Source organism: Procambarus clarkii, chromosome 69 (assembly GCF_040958095.1).
Source record: "Procambarus clarkii isolate CNS0578487 chromosome 69, FALCON_Pclarkii_2.0, whole genome shotgun sequence".
NCBI classification, from domain to species: Eukaryota; Metazoa; Arthropoda; class Malacostraca; order Decapoda; family Cambaridae; genus Procambarus; species Procambarus clarkii.
This window is the reverse complement of record NC_091218.1, coordinates 13,134,590-13,154,892: the sequence shown is the minus strand read 5'-3', so window position 1 is coordinate 13,154,892 and position 20,303 is coordinate 13,134,590. Positions and strand designations below refer to the sequence as shown.

Below are 20,303 nucleotides of genomic sequence, written 5' to 3'. Positions count from 1 at the left end.
ACATCCAACTCAATTTCAGGCTTATCACATGCAGCTTTAGCTGCCTTGTCAACATGCTGGACAACTCCTATGTGAGATGGTATCCATACAAATAAGACATTTTAAAGATTTTACATACTAACATTGAATGCAAAACATTGCATGAACATCTAACCTGATAGTGGAAGTTGGTACAGTTTGGAATAGTATTTCTAAATTTCTCATGAAACACATTCAAAATAATACAAACGCTAAGTCAGTATAAAAACTTCTGAATCAATGATACACTGGTATACACAAATGCTTTAATAAAAACTTCTATAAACATCAATAAAAAATAAGTTTTACAACTTAAAAATGACATTGCATCAAGCTACCATGGCAATGTAATCATTACAAACTAACTACTCATGTGCTATAGTTACACACACGTTACAGTAGTTACGTAGACTTACATTCCAGTGTACTGTAATATTGTACTTAATTATACAGGAATTATTATTTAGCACAAAGAAAAAACAAAAACGTCAGCACTGTTCTTAATAAATAATCTTATCAAGGTTTAATTATTATTTCATTAATACAAAAATATAGTAACTGAACTAAATGCAGATTTTCCCAAATAATCTCATCATTAATTTAAACTTTGTTTAACATGAAATATTTTGTTCAGAATTTTTGTGTGTACAAATCCAGAGATAATATCTTAAGTTAGCATATCCTTATTTGTATACTCTGTAATACTGTATTAACCAAATATGTTCAGAAATACACAATCATATTTCTAAAACCACAAAATCGTCAGCTTTAGTCATATCAGTACTGAACAGTGCAATGAAATGTTGGATTATAATAAAAATAGACCTACCTATAATACTAAAGTATGATCATCAGTATGTGTGGTATGAAGCAACAGATTATACATGCCGCCAACAGGGCCCCACGGTTCCTCTCCCAGATGCTGTAATACATCATCGGAATCTTTCTGCAAGAGCGAAGATACACGCCCTACACACTGCATATTTATCAAGTAACAACGTTTTCTGTCACCATCAACATTAACAATATTGTTACTGCTACTCCCATTATCGTCCACATTGTTGCGTATGTCATAGCTTTTAGCAGAGGTGGGCAAACATTTACAACTCTCACCACTTATTACTTCTCCATATCTCTCAATATTAGTGCCAAATTTAACAAATTGACAATGATTTAAAACAGACTTTTCACTCTCAGCAACATTAGATACACTATCTAGTTCAAAGATAACACCTTTGCCTCTAATTAGAGAACAACGATGCTGGCTCAGGGCAACAGAAGTAGAGCATTGATTGCAAAACCAATGATGCTCGGCCACTCTTGGAAGAGACCACCTACATTTAGGGTTTGTTTGAAGCATGGCACGCAGTACAACAGCTGCCTGAGGTGTTAAAGCATCCAAAGCTTCCTCGTGATGTAACTGAAGACCAAATAACGATGTAGTGCCTCGACATCCATTTCGCACATATTCACTGAAGGGTACTTCCCCTACTAAAGTAAAATACAGTGAAGCACCTAAACTGAACACATCCACTTCTGGGCCATATTCATGTGCTGATGATGTGAGCTCAGGAGCCATGTAACAAACAGTTCCTGCCCGAGTTCTGGCAGTTGTCAAAGGTGAGGAGGGCTCCCATGCTGCAGCTAAACCCAAGTCAATTAATTTTGCAATTGGAGCCAGCAGTGTTTTACCCGGTACAACCATGATGTTTTCCGGCTTTACATCTCTGTGTAATATACCCTGGTTATGCAAATGATGTAAACCAGCAGCCACTTGACTAAAAATTATTGCAGCAATAGGTTCAGCAAGACCAATGCAATTTCTCTCAAAATGTTGAGTTACCAGAGCAGCAAGAGTGGTATCACCAAGGTCTTCAAGGCATACATACAGACCAGTAGGTCCACGCATCACCTCCAATAAAGCAACAACAGACGGGTGTGAAACTCGAGCCAGAAGAGCTGCTTCATTCTCTAAAGCTGCACGCCACCGTGTTTCCTCCACGTGCTGACAATCTGCGTGTTCCCCAGATTTCCCTCCACATCCCATCCCACCTACTGCCCATGGCTGGTGCTTCACTGCCACCTGGTAACCAACTACCTGATGTGTGGCCCGTGACACCCATCCAAACTTCCCTCGTCCCAACACTCCTCCCATGTGATAATGACCCACTAATACCATCTTAAAGTGCCTTTTTCACTACAAAGATGATGAGAGTGACACTTAACTAAATGTAAACACAATATACAACTTAAGAGAGATACAACCTTACCAATAATGCTTTACGTTTAATTAAATTAAACAATAAGAGTTAATACAAGTTCTGCACAGTTTTTTGTCACGCAAGTCAACCCTGAAGCATATCTGGTGTTAGTTTATACGTCTTAATTAAAGAAACATTTTGTCACTAGATACAATCCTTTTTTAAGAGAAATTGCTTTTATTAAGAGCATAATATATTATGTATGTAATCAACTGTATACACTACAAATATCTGAAAATTATAATAAATATTTTCTTTTGAATTACCTATTAACTTTTAAGGTGTGCAATGAAATCCATGGAAGTACTGTACAAAGTCAATCAAAATATTAGTTATGGTTTCACAACTACCAGTAATGGTTTCTGATTAAATGAGAACATTAAGATACCATTCATGATACTGTTAACTTTAATGAGCTTATGTATGCCTTAATAACTAAAATCTAACTTTCATTCAACCACTATAGAGCTACATGATGTCACAAATACACAATCTGTCGTTACCTATGGAAGCAACACATCAATGAACCATCCACGCTAACATTTCATCGGTTAAACAGTCATGACTGAGAGGAATATTGAATAATTGGCTATATCTGCAGGTACTCTTGATCACTACCTTAGTGTCAACACTAGGCTCACGATTATCTCTACTAATTATCACAGCTTAATTCAAGATGCTGCTGCAAGTCCCTGGGAAGAACTGTCACACTCAAAATATAATCATCATTTTCAGTGTTACTCGAGGTAATTTCACAATGAATAAACAGTGAATTAAAGTTCGATAACGTTGAACAACTAGCATAATCAAAACTAAATTGCTACAAATACCAAAAAATGTATTAACTGAAATCATATATGCCTTTTTTTTTTTTTTTTATCTAATAAGCAAGATGGATGTCAACTGGCATCAGATACCTGACTTTCTGTCCTTGAAAATGTAAGATATATAATACAGTACAATATTGTACAGACAATATAGCAGCAAGAATGAGGGACCTTTCAAACCTCTGTACAACAAACCTTTAACTTATTTATCATCAAAATACAACATAACCTTAGGTACAATATTGATGATGCACATATACTGTATATGTATACAGTAAAGATGTACAGTATTAAATTAAAACTAATTCCTTAGACCACTTTTGAAGCGCACTTAAGTCTTTCAAATCTTCTGGTAATTAAATGAACATTCAGTAATCACAGTTGTATGTTGGCAGTAGACAGATGTATCCCATGAAACAATGCAGAGCAGCTGAGGAGGGGAGGGAAAGGGTGGCCACCGGAAGGTGGGACATCCCGCCTAGGGCTGGAAAATTATCATATCCCAGTCGACACACATGCTGAAGGTGTGGTTTCTCAGTTATTACTAGCTTCGAAGATTGCGCTCATATTTTCTGAAAATAAATGCAGTATGTCAGTACAGCATGGAAGATTTATTTTTATACTGTATATAAAAACCAGTGTTAAATGTAATGAAAAATGAAATGCCATTTTCTGGACGAGCCCCGGAGGCTCCCTGAACCTCAAGCTATCCAAACTGACATGTACCATATTAATTTGGTGTCATCAGTCCCGGGAGTTCTGAATGCCCACTGGGGACCACCAGCCAGAACCAGGCTCCCTCAGAGAGGTACAGGGAGCAATGGTCATATGAGCACTCTACATTCACAGTATGTCATGTCTGCCATAAACCGGGGAGGGCACCCAGAAAGATAGGGAAAACAATACAAACCGCAACTGGTAAAAATTGCAACCTATGTCTGAACAGAGCCAAAGAATTCCCCCAAAAGAAAACAAACAGGCAAGGAAATCGATAAGAAGCGACAGTATTCTGCATAAATTGCCGGTCCAAAAAGAGCCACGAGGACAAAACCAGCTTCACAGACACCTACAACACACGTCTCCTGGCGTCTCCGAAGGGACGCCAGGAGACTTCATATTTTCGCTGAGATGAAGACCGCAGGTGGGACACTATCAGAGAAGTCACCTGATCACCATACAAGTGGTGATACACCAATGTCAGAAACACCAGACGCGAAGAGTGGAAGAGTAAGTCGAACCAGCTTGGTACCTCGCTGGTCTACCTGCTGAAAGAGGTGAAACCCGCTGAAGCACTCCTGGGTTCAGACACTGAGCAAGCAGCGCTTGAAACCAAGGCTGGGCTGGCCACCATGGGGCCAGGAGAAGCACCATCCCCCAATAGGATTCAAGCCGAGCCAGAACCCAAAGCAACAGCTGGACTGGGGGATAAAGGTACTGTACCCTTTATCATATAACGCTTTGAAACTACAGTACTGAACCGAGCAATCTTATATGAAATATGGGGTACAAAACACAATCAAATCTTTCCAAAAATGCAAAAATTATGAGAAGAATCAAGACGGATGAAGATAGACAGAGACTACAGGATGACCTGGATAAACTGGAGGAATGGTCTAGAAAATGGCTGCTAAAACACAATCAAATCTTTCCAAAAATGCAAAAATTATGAGAAGAATCAAGATGGATGAAGATAGACAGAGACTACAGGATGACCTGGATAAACTGGAGGAATGGTCTAGAAAATGGCTGCTAAAGTTCAACTCAGGAAAGAGTAAGGTGATGAAATTAGGGAGCAGGAGGCTGAACACAAGGTATCATCTGGGAGGTGAAATCCTGCAAGAGTCAAATAGAGAGAAAGATCTGGGGGTTGATATCACACCGAACCTGTCCCCAGAGGCCCACATCAAAAGAATATCATCAGCGGCATATGCTAGAATGGCCAGCATAAGAACTGCCTTTAGAAACTTGTGTAAGGAATCTTTCAGAACCCTGTATACCACTTATATCAGACCAATCCTGGAGTATGCAGCTCCAGACTGGAGTCCATACCTAGTTAAACACAAGACATAGCTAGAGAAGATTCAGCGGTATGCCACCAGGCTCGTCCCGGAACCGAGAAGAATGAGCTATGAGGAAAGGCTAAGGAGCTGAACCTCACATCCCTGGAAAACAGAAGAGTAAGGGGAGACATGATAACCACCTACAAAATTCTCAGGGGAATTGACAGGGTGGACAAAGACAAACTCTTCAGCACGGGTGGGACACGAACAAGGGGACACAGGTGGAAACTTGGTACCCAAATGAGCCACAGAGACGTTAGAAAGAATTTTTTCAGTGTCAGAGTAGTTAACGGATGGAATGCATTAGGAAGTGATGTGGTGGAGGCTGACTCCATACACAGTTTCAGATGTAGATATGATAAGAGCCCAGTAGGCTCAGTAACCTGTACACCAGTTGATTGACAGTTGAGAGGCGGGATCAAAGAGCCAGAGCTTAACCCCCGCAAGCACAACTAGGCGAGTACAGTAGCCTGTGTCCGCCCACCATAGGCCTATACCACGTGTCAGGCTGCCTCTGAAAAATATACCTTCCTTCAGATGTAAACTACCCTATTCCCACACCTATTAGGCTAAACAAATGGCTTATAGGCCTACAATACTGCGATTTTGGCCTATTTAGTTGTCTTGTGTAGCGTGGGGCCCCTGGCGCAGCCAAGGCCCTGACGAGGGGCCATAAATGGAGGAACGATGGTGTAGTTCTGGCTAGGAGGGTCCCTAGCAGGGCTCAGCAACCTAGTAGACTCTCAGCCTTCCCTCAGGAGCAGTTTACTATAGTCCAGATAGCCAGAGGAGGGAGGTTTACTCACCAGTGTGAAGCCCAGAGAGTAGCACGCCCGACCTGCTGCTTCTTCTCTACAACAACAACAACACTTGAGCGCCTCTCTGCCCCCCTTCTCTCCCTCACCGACCCCCCTCCTATATCCCTAATATCCCTCCCCATCCCCCATCCATCTTCGTTACATCCCTCCTACCCCATTTCCCTCATATCCCTTCCCATCCCCTATCCATCTTCGTTACATCCCTCCTACCCCATTTCCCTCATATCCCTTCCCATCCCCCATCCATCTTCTACATCCCTCCTAGCCCATTTCCCTCATATCCCTCCCCATCCCCCATCCATCTTCTATATCCCTCCTACTCCATTTCCCTAACCTTTTGCTAAGTTCATTTCAACAAAATTATAAATGATGGTAACAGAGTCCATGTCACGTGTTGGCCTTCGAATGCATGATAGAGCTGATGAGTTAGTTAAAGAATCTGCCTTTAATGGAGAAATTGAGTATAACCTTGGAAATAAGAATACACACAGAAATCACAATAGCGTGATGCATCAAATGAATCAATCCACAAAGGCCGTGATGAGGGTTCAAACTTACGCTCGGGATGATCCCAGATGCTGCCTTAGTCGACTACGACATGACATGGTTAAAAGAATGGAAACCGGGAATTCCACTGAGCCCACAAGATGGGTATGGGGTGCATAATAAATTAACTAAACTAACATCACACGGATCCTGCAGCCTCTCCGAGACACAAACCAGGGTGTTACAGAACTCCCCTATGCACTCGGGCTCTGCCAACAAGATGTTCTACCTCTTTGCCCTCACTTCAGTTCGAACCCTTATCACGGCCCATGTGGATTTGTTCATTGACCATAAGAATAGAGGTAATTGCAGAATGCCTATTGGCACATACCAGGCAGCTCCTCCTACAAATCAACATAAGAGAGAACACGAAACAATGGGTATAAATTGGATAAGGTTAGATTTAGGAAAGAATTGGGTAAATACTGGTTCGTTAGTTAGTTTATGCAGGCGATGAGTCACAATAACGTGGCTGAAGTATGTTGACCAGACCACACACTAGAAGTTGAAGGGACGACGACGTTTCGGTCCGTCCTGGACCATTCTCAAGTCGATTTCAACTTCTAGTGTGTGGTCTGGTCAACTTAGTTAGTTTAGTTCATTTATTATGCACCCTATACCCATCTTGTGGGCCGTAGTGGAAAGGGTTACAGAGGCACATAATGGGCTCAGGGACTGAACCCCACAATTTATTTATCTAAGCAAGTTACAATCTTGATGAGCTAGTCACAAAATTCAATATAAGTCGTCACATCAACAATGGGTTCGAGATCGACCTCAAGTACAGGTTCTAAATTAAGCAACTGACATATGTGAAGAGCTAGCTTATAGTGTCACAATTGATATGTTTATCCTGCACACCGCCCCCCATCCAGTGGGCAGCGGTGGATAGGTTACAATCACTTAATTACTACCTACAGTTAGCAAACTGGGGATAATTGGCTAAAATTTCTGGTAGCAGATCATTTTGAATGAAATACTGACACATCGCTGGAACATTGGTTATAGAATTGTCTCTAAATTCACGTATCTTTTCGCACTCCATCACATAGTGACGGAGGGTGTGCGAATAATTTTGTTGACACAGTTTACATTTGGTCAGGTCTACATCGGCAGATAATGAGAATTCCCTGAGATACTTGTAACCGTACTGGTTCGGTAATAGGGTTGTTGATTTGTGGAACCAATTACCGCGTAACGTGGTGGAGGTGGGGTCCCTCGATTGTTTCAAGCGTGGGTTGGACATGTATAAGAGTAGGATTGGGTGGTTATAAATAGGAGCTGCATAGTTTGGGCCAATAGGCCTTCTACAGTTACCTTTGTTCTTATGTTCTACTTATAACCACCCAGTCCCATTCATATACATGTCTAATGTTCTAGAAATCAAGGGACCCAGAATGTGGAATGACCTTCCTAATACTAATGACCCAAAGTGGATAACAAAGGATCTGAAGAACAGTTTAGAACAGGAATTCGTACAACTGGTTATAAATGTTAAAAAAAGAGATAAGGAAAGCAAAAGGAAACTATGAAGTTCGCATAGCAGGTCACGCAAAGACAAATCCTAAAGGGTTTTTCAGTTATATCGAACAAAGATTAAGGAAAGGATAGGTCCATTAAAAACTGAGACAGGTCAAATAACGAATAATGACGAAGAGATGAGTAGTATTTTTAATATATATTTTATCTCTGTATTTACTAAAGAGGAATTTAACAATATGTCTTCAGTCGAACAAGTCTATGGGTGGGGGACGAGGACAGGTTGACTAGTTTAGCAGGAGGATTAGCGAGGATGTAATTAAACAAATAGTAAAACTCAAACCAAACAAATCCCCAGGCCCGGATGAAGTATTTGCCAGAGTTTTCTGCTGAACTCTTTCTGCCGTTTTTGAAAATGGGATGACAGATGCATATGTGCTTTCAAGGGAGGGACTACCCCTTTGTCCAGAGATTTTGTGAAAAGGAGTTTCAGCGGTAGGCAGAGTTCTGCCAGTTTTTTTTTTTTTTTTTTTTTTTTTTTTGAGATATATACAAGAGTTGTTACATTCTTGTAGAGCCACTAGTACGCGTAGCGTTTCGGGCAAGTCCTTAATCCTATGGTCCCTGGAATACGATCCCCTGCCGCGAAGAATCGTTTTTTCATCCAAGTACACATTTTACTGTTGCGTTAAACAGAGGCTACAGTTAAGGAATTGCGCCCAGTAAATCCTCCCCGGCCAGGATACGAACCCATGACATAGCGCTCGCGGAACGCCAGGCCAGTGTCTTACCACTACACCACGGAGACTGCTGTTCCTTTATGACTTTGGATTGGATTCCATCCACTGGGGTTTTCGATTCTTTAAGTTTGTTAATGTTTTTCATGTTTATGTCGCATGTTATGGTTATATTCATAAATTTATTCTCTTCACCCCCTTGAAACATTTATGTGGGTGATGGGATATGTCATGTAACCTTTCCAGTGCGAACACTGATGTAAAATATTCATTTAGTCTTTGCTGCCATTTTGTAGTCCATTATTGTTTGGTTAGTTAGACCTTTTAAAGGTCCTACAGAGTCCTTAGTTATGGTTTTACTTCTTAATTAGACATAGAACGACTTGGATCTTTCTTTATGTTTTGGGCAAGTTTTCTTTCATAGTTTCTTTTGGTTGATCTGATTTCCTGGGTGGCTGAGTTTAGTTCCCTTGATGACCAATGATGTCCATCGTGGATTTGTAAGTTCTCCAGAGGTTCCTCTTAGTTATCAATGGCTGTTTACTGCCCGAGTTATCCATCTAGTTCACTTTCGTTTCTTCCTCCTTTTTTTGCACTTACTTTTGAACGAGTTCCGTGATGACCTTCTTAAAGTTTTGTCAAGATGTTGTTATGTTCGCCCATCAGCTCCCTCCAGGAGTTGTTTATCTCTCAGAATGTTTGGTAATATGTTTATTGTTTGTGATGTGTGTCTATGTATGTACTAACACGTTGTACTGAACGGGGTGAGAATAGCTTGAGCTACCTCATCCCTTTGTGTGTATTTTACCTCAATAAACTTATTTCAATTTCAATTTCAATTTCAATTTCAATTCCAGGAGATGCTTCGCAGTTCCTCTCTCATTCCTTGATAGTTACCTCGCTGGTAAACTAGAAATACACGGCCCATTCTTATGCACTTATATCCACTTCTGCGGCCTCATGGAATTTGAGAGAGAATCTAACCAATTTATTCATCTACATTTGGGTCACAACAACTCAATTAAATGGTCTCACAAAGACAGTAAGTTAATACTAGGTTGTTAAGTGAGTAAGGCTTACCATGAGCTATGGGAAGGGAAAGCTCTCAGCCAGCTAACAGGAGTCAACAGTCGTCTGCTCCTGTACCCACCTGTGTGTAAAACTAGTAGGGTAAGGCTTACCATGAGCTATGGGAAGGGAAAGCTCTCAGCCTGCTAACAGGAGTCAGCAGTCGTCTGCTCCTGAACCCTCCTGTGTGTAAAACTAGTAGGGTAAGGCTTACCATGAGCTATGGGAAGGGAAAGCTCTCAGCCAGCTAACAGGAGTCAGCAGTCGTCTGCTCCTGTACCCTCCTGTGTGTAAAACTAGTAGGGTAAGGCTTACCATGAGCTATGGGAAGGAAAAGCTCTCAGCCAGCTAACAGGAGTCAGCAGTCGTCTGCTCTTGTACCCACCTGTGTGTAAAACAAAAAAAAGTTTGTTCAGTATTAGTTTTATGGAGGATATCGTATTAGAACGTCATGGAGTTTAAACTGTAATAAATACAGACTAAGCTACCACGACCAAGGTAAGAGATACAGATCTCGTAAGTGTATACTGAAGTGGTTCAAGAATCCTGGCCCTGGTTCAGAAGTTCAACCGCATAAGCACAATTATGTAAGTACGATCAGGTAAGTATATTGTAGAAATTGAAATTGAAGAATGTAATATAGTTAAATTCTTACACTGTATTTGTGCCTGTGAATGGGAATAATTTCTTATATAATAATATCAAACATGTTTAATTATAAAACATGAGAAATATTTGATAACGAAATAAAAATGTATTAGGGAGTTTAAATGAATTATTATAAATTAAGCCTGAAACGCTTTGCGTATTAGTGACTTTAATAAAAATATATTTCTTTAACAACTAACTAACCATTTTATTATGTTCTGTATATATATATATTTGTAATAAAAGTATTAATATGGGAAGAGAACCATGATGAAGGCGGCGAGGGCTGGACCAATGGGAGAGGAGCGGCGGTCCTCCTGCTCGGCACCACAACACAGCCCGCACCATGGTGAGTCCTCCTCGCTCTTCTCTCACTAAATACTCATTCCTGACACTCGTACTTTTACCTTGAGTACTCTAGGTAGGTGAAGCAGGGTGTTTAGCGTGCTGTGAGGCGGGGCGCGTTAAGGGGAAGGTGGAGATAAGTGAGTAATAAGGGAATGTGTTTGGCCGAGCACGTGGGGGCTCGGCCAGCCTAACTATTTTTTTTTATTTGCCAGGAAAGTCATTACATCTTAACTAGCTACTTGTTTATGGTAAGGTTTTTATTGTAGTACAAACAATTTGTGGCGTGGCTTTCAAAATATTTGTTTAATTTTGTATGAATGTTTACACGAGTTTTCTGCCAAGCTGTTTGGTATGGGGTGTAAATGTTTGCCTGTCCCAGCTCCTGGGCCCCTTATCCCAGCTCCTGGGCCCCTTATCCCAGCTCCTGGGCCCCATATCCCAGCTCCTGGGCCCCATATCCCAGCTCCTGGGGCCCCTTATCCCAGCTCCTGGGCCCCATATCCCAGCTCCTGGGCCCCATATCCCAGCTCCTGGGCCCCATATCCCAGCTCCTGGGCCCCATATCCCAGCTCCTGGGCCCCATATCCCAGCTCCTGGGCCCCATATCTCACCTCCTGGGCCCTCATAACCCCGCTCCTGGCTTCATACTGTGCTCGTAATTACCTTCCAACTTTATTAATTTTCACATTCAAGATGAATTAAATTATATTCCATTCAAGTTCATTTATTCAATAATTACAAAAATAAAATATTCCAGATCAAGCTTTTTCTTAAAGGTAATGTTTTAAGAATAATTGGTTGAGCGTATAGGAGAGGTGGAAAATAAATGGAATTGACTTAGTCTGGTCTTGTAGTGTGCTGCAACCAGTCTACTCGCCTAATCATTTTTTTTCTACAGAATTTACCAATATTTTAAGTATCATTAAACAATGTTATAAATTGTTTATAACAATGGGTATAAATTTGATAAGTTTAGATTGAGGAAAGACTTGAGTAAATACTGGTTCAGTAACGGGGTTGTTGATTTGTGGAACCAATTGCCGCGTAACGTGGTGGAGGTGGGGTCCCTCGATTGTTTCAAGCGTGGGTTGGACATGTATGAGTGGGATTGGGTGGTTATAGATAGCTGCCTCGTATGGGCCAATAGGCCTTCTGCAGTTACTTTTCTTATGTTCTTATTACTCGAATGAATTTTCTGTATTAGTGACTATTCATCGGCCTCAGTAGGTTTAGCGGGTTTGGAACTGACTAGCTTTGTGTTCCTGGCTAGGCAAATCATTTTTAAATTATATAGTGGCACCATGAGAGAACGTGCTGGCTCCCAAATTCTTATGCATGTTGGAAAATGCTCCAAAAATGTTAGGGGTCTAAATGGCCATGACTTTAATCCTTATGGGATTATATGAGTGGGATTGGGTGGTTATTTATAATATATATAAATGATTTAGATTCAGGTTTGAGTAGCAACATTTGTAAATTTGCCGATGATACGAAAATCGGTAGGGAAATTAATTCGGAGGAGGACTCACTTATCACTTCAAGTTGATCTAGATAGGGTTTTGAAATGGTCAAAGGATTGGCAGATGCAGTTTAATGCTGATAAATGTAAAGTTCTGAGGTTAGGTAATGATGATAGTTACAAGATACGAGCTAGATGGTGTTGTGATTGCGAAGTCGGATTGCGAAAGGGATCGAAGAGTTAGGGGTGACATGATAGAGGTTTACAAGTGGATGAATGGACATAACCGGGGGGATATTGGTAGGGTATTAAAAGTATCAACACAGGACAGAACACGAAACAATGGGTATAAATTGGATAAGTTTAGATTTAGGAAAGACTTGGGTAAATACTGGTTCAGTAACAGGGTTGTTGATTTGTGGAACCAATTGCCGCGTAACATTGTGGAGGTGGGGTCCCTCGATTGTTTCAAGCACGGGTTGGACAAGTATATGAGTGGGATTGGGTGGTTATAGAATAGGAGCTGCCTCGTATGGGCCAATAGGCCTTCTGCAGTTACCTTTGTTCTTATGTTCTTATGGTTATAGATAGGAGCTGCCTTGTATGGGCTAATAGGCCTTCTGCAGTTACCTTTGTTCTTATGTTCTTATATTAAGTTGCTTTCATATACTATCAATTCTGAAAAAAATTCATTTCTTGAATGAGCTTTTATGATTTTAATGCACACATGTGATTTGCCAGATAATGTCGTAGGCTGATCAAATCCCAGCCCTGTACTCTTCAGGTACACTGCTGAGTCATGAGCTGTTGATAATGCATGTCTAGGAAGTCCTGTGATGCGGGATTCATTCTGGTGAACGACTTCAATAATTTCTAGAACTTTGTATGATTTAGTTTTGGCTAAAAATTTTGGCTGTATGGTCAATATTCAATCGAGGAAGGGCATCAGAAATTCTGCAGTATCAATATTTGAAAAATTGGACATGCATTGTATTGCCGGCATAAAAGATGCACCTTCGCATAGGATGCACCCCTATTTTACAAGGCTGTGTACAAAATTTTAGTACATCATACATTTATTGAAAGATTTTAAAGTGGATTTTATACGCCATCTCTTACCTCATCTAAGATCAACTGTGGTGTAGTTGTTTATATTTTGGGAAAGAGAACTGCTATACAGGATGTGAAACTTGTATTTCTGGATGTGATGTTTTGTTGCATAACATAAGAACAATGTAACTGCAGAAGGTCTATTGCCCCATATGAGGCAGCTCCTATTTATAACCACCCAATCCCACTCCTGCATGTCCAACCCACCAACCCAACTTGTCGCATCAGGGCACCAAGGTGGTGTACCATCAGTGCTCTGGTGTTGCAGTCATTCATGCATTGCAAGTGGCCGACAGACAGATGAAATTAACATTTCTTTCAAATCTCTAGGATCGGATTTCATTTAGGTAAGTCTTTTAAGGAAAGTCGTTAAATACTGTATGACATCGGGTGCGGGTTATGTTTACTGGGCAAGTTGTGAGCTTCCTTCATAACTACTGATGTATCGTAAGGTTGTGATAGCAGATTGTGAAAACTCTGCTTGCTTTCAATATTGGCAACAGTTCTTGTGCCTTGCAAACTTGCCCAGTATGCTCGTCTGGCTCCGTAGCCTATGCCCCTCGGTCTCCCATCCGTAATGCGGCCCACATTAGACGCAGGGCATTTTTTTTTATACATTTAAAAATAAAAGTGCGTCTTATACGCTGGCAAATACAGTAAATAAATGGTAGTCAGAATGACTTACTATGATTATTCACAGGAAGGTCATTTTGTTAATGATCAAAGTATATTTTATAGAAACCCTTCCTGTGATTAAAATTTGTGATCTTTAAATAATTATTCTCAGATTAATGTAGGATCCACATTGTAGTTTTACTAATGGGTACTTGTATTTAACATTTTAATTACCGCAGGGTTTTGTGCAGTTAAGCCGTAGATGACTGTTATTGTCATGTGTTGATTCATAAAATAATGCAGTTATCATGTGTTCATTTAAACACTTGTCTGGGATTTACATGTACAGTATGATGTAAATAAGGATATGCTCTGTGGATGTAATGGAGTTTACCTTGACCCACGGAGGTCAAGGAGGCCTCGAGGAAGCTGTCAGATTGGTTTATATGTAGTTATCATATTCCCTGTTCTCAAAAGGTTTTTAAGGGCGAGGTCTTTCAACCTGTCCTCAGGAGGGAGATATCCTGGAGGCAATACATTCAAAACCAATATGTAGTTACCTGGATTTTACCTAGATTGGGTTCTGAGTTCTTATCCTCAAACCTGGCCTGACTTGAGAGCTTGGTAGAACAGGCCTTTGCTTGGAGGGGCCTGCAGGCCCACATCCACTACAGCCTGGTTGGTCTGGCACTTCTTGAAGAAAACTATCATGTCTTCTCTTGAAGACGTCCATGTTTGTTGCAGTAATATTTCTGATACTTGCTGAGAATATTGAACAACTGTATACCTCATAATGTTTATTCAGCATTCTCTGATTGTGCCTATGGGCACCCCTGCTCTTTACTTGTTCTGTTCTGCATTTCCTTCTACAGTATATTGTTCACTCCATTATGTTTTACTGTGTAAATTTTGGACCTGACCCCTACAGTATTTGACATGTGTATTTGATACTCTACTCATCTCCTGTCTAAGGAGTACATTTGGAGAGCTTTGAGATGATCCCAATAATTTAGGTGCTTTGTGTCTCATGTATGCTGTATATGTTCTCTATTCCCTCTTTTGGCAATCTCTCCTGCTCTGAAGGGCAGGAAGAGAAGATCAAGCCACACTAAAGTTGAGTCAGCACAAGTGATTTAATTAGTACAGTACAACCATTGTGATGGGATCCCAGGATTTGAAGATTCTCGTAATCCATCCTACCATTTTTCTTGCTGATGCTAAATTTGCTTGGTTATGCTAATTTAGGTCATGTATGTCTACTCCCCCCCCCATTACATTTGCCATTAAAGATTTTCATTTCCAGTAGTTCACTAATTCTAGTGTAATATTGAACACTAGAGTTAATGGGTAACACTTCCTGCTGCTTCCATCCATAACTATGCTGAAATTTGGCCTGGTACTTCTGTTAGAGAATTCCTTCATGTGTGTGTTTTGCCAGCTTTACATTAACTCAATTCTGTCAAGTGATGTTTCTGGTCAACTGTTGTTGCATCTGTTTAGACAAAAATCTGGTTCTAGTTTGTAGACCTTGAACCTTAACATGCTTCTTTGTCACTCTTGTGTGTTTATTCCTGTCCCTGCAGTATGATCACATTTAGTATTGTAGTTTTCCTTCCATATATGGTTGTACAGCAGCTTAGAAATGGTTTGTAGTTTCCTTAACGCTCTAGTGTTTCATCGCCCTCATTAGGAGCATTTTTTACTTTTTTTCCCAGTGGTTAAAATTGCTAAGTATCAGGATCTTTGCTCTGGCTCTCCTTGCCACTATGGCTGCCTTTAAGATTGTCTAAATTTTCCTTGGTAATTACAAGGCATCAAATACTTACGTTGGACATTATGTAACAAAGGGGACTCGGTTGACATAGTGGTACTGTACAGGATTTCCATTCAAGCTTGGTATCCTTCGTCTTTTTTAGCTGCTGCTTTCAACACGCACTTTCTTGAGAATCATGATCAGCCAATGACTCGATAAAATGGCCAATCTTGCCATTTTATCATGTAAACACTAAATGTTCTCTTAGTTGTGTCCTTTACCTTGTCCATTGTGTTCCAGTACATTTTGGGTTTGTGTTCCATTCAACCCATCCTCCGAACTGACAGTACAGTTTAATACCAAGTGTAATAAGTACATTTCCTTACTGTCATACATAGTACACAGTTGCACTAATGGGGCGGTTACATTTACCTCCCCATTTATTCTCGTTTTCTCTTAAGACACTCGGAATTTTATGATGAAGTTTTCAAGTTCAATTAGCTATAGACAAGTTTTAAAGTATCAGGAATTTCTTTTTCAGTTTTATTAAACAATAGAGATTTTATACAAAATTTGAAAATCCTGAGTTACTTTACAATTTGATATTTTAGTTTTGTTTTATTAGTTTTATAAAACTAATAACATAGCTATAGGTTAAGTACTAATTGAAATTAAGAAGCATTAAAATGCTTATCTTCAAACTAAAAAGGTTAGGTTAGGTCGTGTGTTTCTATTCAGCTTTTCAGGTAAACTCTATATTCACAATATATTTGAGAGTACAGTTTAATACTAAGTGAAAATAAGTGCAATTCATGACTGCTATGAAAAGTATATAATTGCACTTGTGCTAATACATTTCCCTCCCCATTTTTGGAGGACGGGCTGGTTCCACTATAATGTATAATGGATTCTGTCCATTATAATGGTTCCATTATAATGTATAATTGGATTGTTACGTTGGGTAGATTAGATACAGTGTATAGTGGGTTTGCTTATTTATTTAGTCTTGGATACAGCAATGTTGTAGATGTTATGTATACACCGCAATAATTTTGGGTCAAAATGTTGGACAAAATTTGAAATTACAAGAATGGAATTGTATTTGGCCTCTGGTTTGTTCTGAATGGTAGACACCCAAGGCGATCTCTGGCTGTTTCCTTTGTACCCAGTATGAAAGCAGTGATAAGATCTTGACAATCTTCTTTCCATTGATGAAACTTAATTTCAGGTCTTTTTCTATTTAACGTTTGATTTTCATACTTTAAATACGAACTCGTTTACTTGTCATTGAAGTAAGTCATGTTATATTTCTGTTTCAGCCACCTAAAAAGGATACGAAGGCTAAGCAGCCTGCAAAGCAGACTGCCAAGAAGAAGGAGGGAGGAGGTGGTGGGAAGGCCAAGAAGAAGAAGTGGTCGAAAGGAAAGGTTGGTACTTGGGGTTTATTTGGGTACTGTATTTATATTATTTTAGACAGGGAGTGGAATTACAATGTTTTCTTTGCATAAGATTTGTATCTGCTGGAGTTTAATTGTAAAAAATATTATGGCCAAGCAGTTTTTGAGAATAGATAATTTTGCATGCTGTCGGCAATCTTAAGGTTAAGTAATTTAATACATTATTCCCTATTAGATATTTTAATGATTTGGCTCCTCGGCTAATTGAAATATCATATTCTGTCTGCTCTTGCCTAGATTCAAAGATAACTGTAGACTTTTCTTTTAGGATTAAACAGCCCATCCTGGTGTTCAGATAGCTACAAAAAGTACAGTACAGTACTATGTGGACTATCATACAAATATTGACATTGGACAATTAAAAAAGTAGAATTTGGTTCTGTTGGATTTCGATAAATGGGAAAATCTTTTGAATTTGCTGCCAATAAAAATCTAATCTATCCCAGGCTAGGCCTAATATTGTTCAACTGATATCAGTATAGTATGATACTCCAAATATAGTATGTTATACTAGGCCTAAGAATTACAGTAGTTTTTTTAGTTTTTTCCAGACCATATTCTATAGTGATTAGTACCATGTTCTACTATAATTGCCCATTACATCAATATTTGTACAATGGTCCACATCTAGAAAAACTCTAAACTGGAGGATGGGATGAGAATAAAGTTTTTAAATTTTATTATAGAAAACTTGTATAAGGCAGTGATGCCACCTATGGTGCATAGTAGTGCAGTATGCAGATGAGGAGTCACAATAACGTGGATGAAATATGTTGACAAAACCACACTAGAAAGTGAAGGGACGATGACGTTTCGGTCCGTCCTGGACCATTCTCAAGTCATTTGTAAATGGTCAGCAATCGACTTGAGAATGGTCCAGGATGGACCGAAACGTTGTCGTCCCTTCACTTTCTATTGTGTAGTTTGGTCGACGTAGTGCAGTACTCGCCATTAGACAAGATATTGCATGTACAGTACTGTAAATAGCTACCGTGAACTGTGGTATAAATGTCATGCAGTATATTGCCATAACTCCATTCCCAGTTTTGTGGTAGTTATTTGCTTCATCCAAAATAAAGTTTTCTTGGCAAACTTCTAATCATCAAGACATCTAATAGTATTTTCAGAAATTCATCAAGTATTGTAATTTTTTATTAATTATTTGCAAGTAAGGTTATAAGAATTTCTTCATAATTCTGGCAGTTATGATGTATCAAAACCAAGCTTATCTGTACATATTCAATCACTGTTTGCATTAACCTGAAACCACTGTACATTACTACATTTGCAAAGAATACTGTATTGTGTACTTCAGAAAAGATATACTAAGTGCTATATAGTATTTTCCTTAGAATATATTGTTCATTCATTAAGCAATTTGTCTACAGGTCCGTGATAAGCTGAACAACTTGGTGTTGTTTGACAAGCCTACATATGATAAGCTGTACAAAGAAGTGCCGTCTTACAAGCTTATCACTCCCTCCGTTGTTAGTGAGAGGCTGAAGATCACAGGGTCTCTGGCCCGTCGTGCCCTTGACGAGCTTCAAGTTAAAGGTTGGTTTAATTTTAGTTTGGCGTACTAACACGTTTATTGGGTTTGAATGTTTAAATATATAGTACAGTAATGCAAACCTTTTCCATATCAAAGTCAGCAAGTGAGTTGTATACTCCTCTTTGTGTTAATGATATGGTAGATAAATGCTTCATAAAGCTGTCTGTGGTGCCTGCTGTTTTAGCAGTCTTGCAGTTGATGCTTTTTGTGGCTAGTTCCCATGAGTTGGCACCTTGGTTCCTCTAAGGTGTCTTAGTTAGGGGACATACAAATTTAGGCATGCATGATGCTAGTCACTTGGGTTAAGTAGATTTTTTTTGTGGTACCCTTATATATGTGGGAACTCCATATCAGTCTCGTATCCTGACTTTTTTGCTATCAAATTTTTTTCATAGCGTCTAAAGTATTTTAAAAATATTTACTTGCCTCGTGTTCTCATTGTGTCCACGGAATAAGTAACCCATTGCTACTTAATTCTCATTATTCTACCAGTTTGTATAGCATTATACACTTACATTGTTTCCAATCCTTGTGTACAATTTTCATATCGCTAAAGTTTTTCATTCATATCCACACTGTCATCAACCTGTTTATAATCATATACAAACTGGCCTTCTGAACTTTGTATTTTTAAATTTCATGTGTGGTAAGACTCCTTACATGTACTTGATCATATGAACTTAAGTGTCCCTTTTCATTGCTCTTGTATGTTGCATACTTTCCTTAACGAGTACCTAGTCACTCTTCTCTAGTTTCATAATTTGCTCTGTATCAGTATTTTAGAGGTGGAGCTGCACCAATATTTAAACAATACATACTTGTATACTTAATTTTTGTTAGACTTCTAACCATCCATAAAAAAGTTAGTTTACAGTATTTACTTCTACTGATACAGTACAGAAAAATAGGTTGATACCAACATATCAGTAGTGCATATAGCTATTGTCATGTGTTCATAGGACACCACTACTTGGACTCACCGGCTAAATATTCCCTATGGTTTTCACCTACTTACGAATAATCTGTAACTTCAGCCTGACTTGAAATAACCTATTGGTCAAATAGTACAATAAGTAGTCTCTAGGACGTGGTAATCTACAATGAACATTTTCTTTTTGTCTTGCTAGTAGATTTGAATGTTTAAATAATTATATATCAACAATTCTCAATACAAAACTCTATTTTCAGGTCTGATCAGACAAGTTGTGAAGCACCATGCGCAGGTCGTCTACACACGAACCACCAAGTCTGAAGACTAGAACAATAAATTTTCGAGTCTATATATTGTTTATATATGCCTGATTGTGTCGGTTGCTACAGAAACATGGATAAATATAGAAAACAGCTATTAGCTGAATATCAAATAAACGGATTTAAACTATTTCATATTGATATATAAGGGGGATTTGCCATATGTCGTGGAAATTTTGAAATGTCTTGTGAGGTAATCAAAACTTGAGCCACACAAACTAGTTTGTGGGGCTCACGTAAAAGCTAAAAAAAAAAAAATCAATGTATATACAGGGCACCAACCTTAAGGGGGCATG

General features: G+C 39.3%; 2 protein-coding genes across 4 annotated transcripts; one reads left to right on the top strand and one right to left on the bottom strand.

The window, feature by feature from the left end:
- Positions 1-272: 272 nt before the first annotated feature.
- Positions 273-6,590, bottom strand: LOC123772224 (5'-AMP-activated protein kinase catalytic subunit alpha-1). 3 transcript variants are annotated; one of them, XM_045765294.2, is made up of 2 exons: positions 6,543-6,590; positions 273-3,678 (listed from the first exon to the last, which is right to left on the bottom strand). In XM_045765294.2, exon 2 carries the CDS (start codon positions 2,195-2,197, stop codon positions 848-850), a length of 1,350 nt encoding a protein of 449 aa, XP_045621250.1. In that variant the 5' UTR covers positions 2,198-3,678; positions 6,543-6,590; the 3' UTR covers positions 273-847. The 3 variants fall into 3 exon arrangements, with proteins under 3 accessions (XP_045621250.1, XP_045621249.1, XP_069167150.1); XM_045765293.2 differs by lacking the exon at positions 6,543-6,590 and adding an exon at positions 5,973-6,079; XM_069311049.1 differs by lacking the exon at positions 6,543-6,590 and adding an exon at positions 5,761-5,870.
- Positions 6,591-10,723: 4,133 nt separating this feature from the next.
- Positions 10,724-20,036, top strand: RpS25 (ribosomal protein S25). The gene is made up of 4 exons (XM_045765295.2): positions 10,724-10,811; positions 17,067-17,174; positions 18,593-18,758; positions 19,945-20,036. The coding sequence occupies exons 1-4, from the start codon at positions 10,809-10,811 to the stop codon at positions 20,013-20,015; spliced, it is 348 nt and encodes a 115-aa protein (XP_045621251.1). The 5' UTR covers positions 10,724-10,808; the 3' UTR covers positions 20,016-20,036.
- Positions 20,037-20,303: the final 267 nt, after the last annotated feature.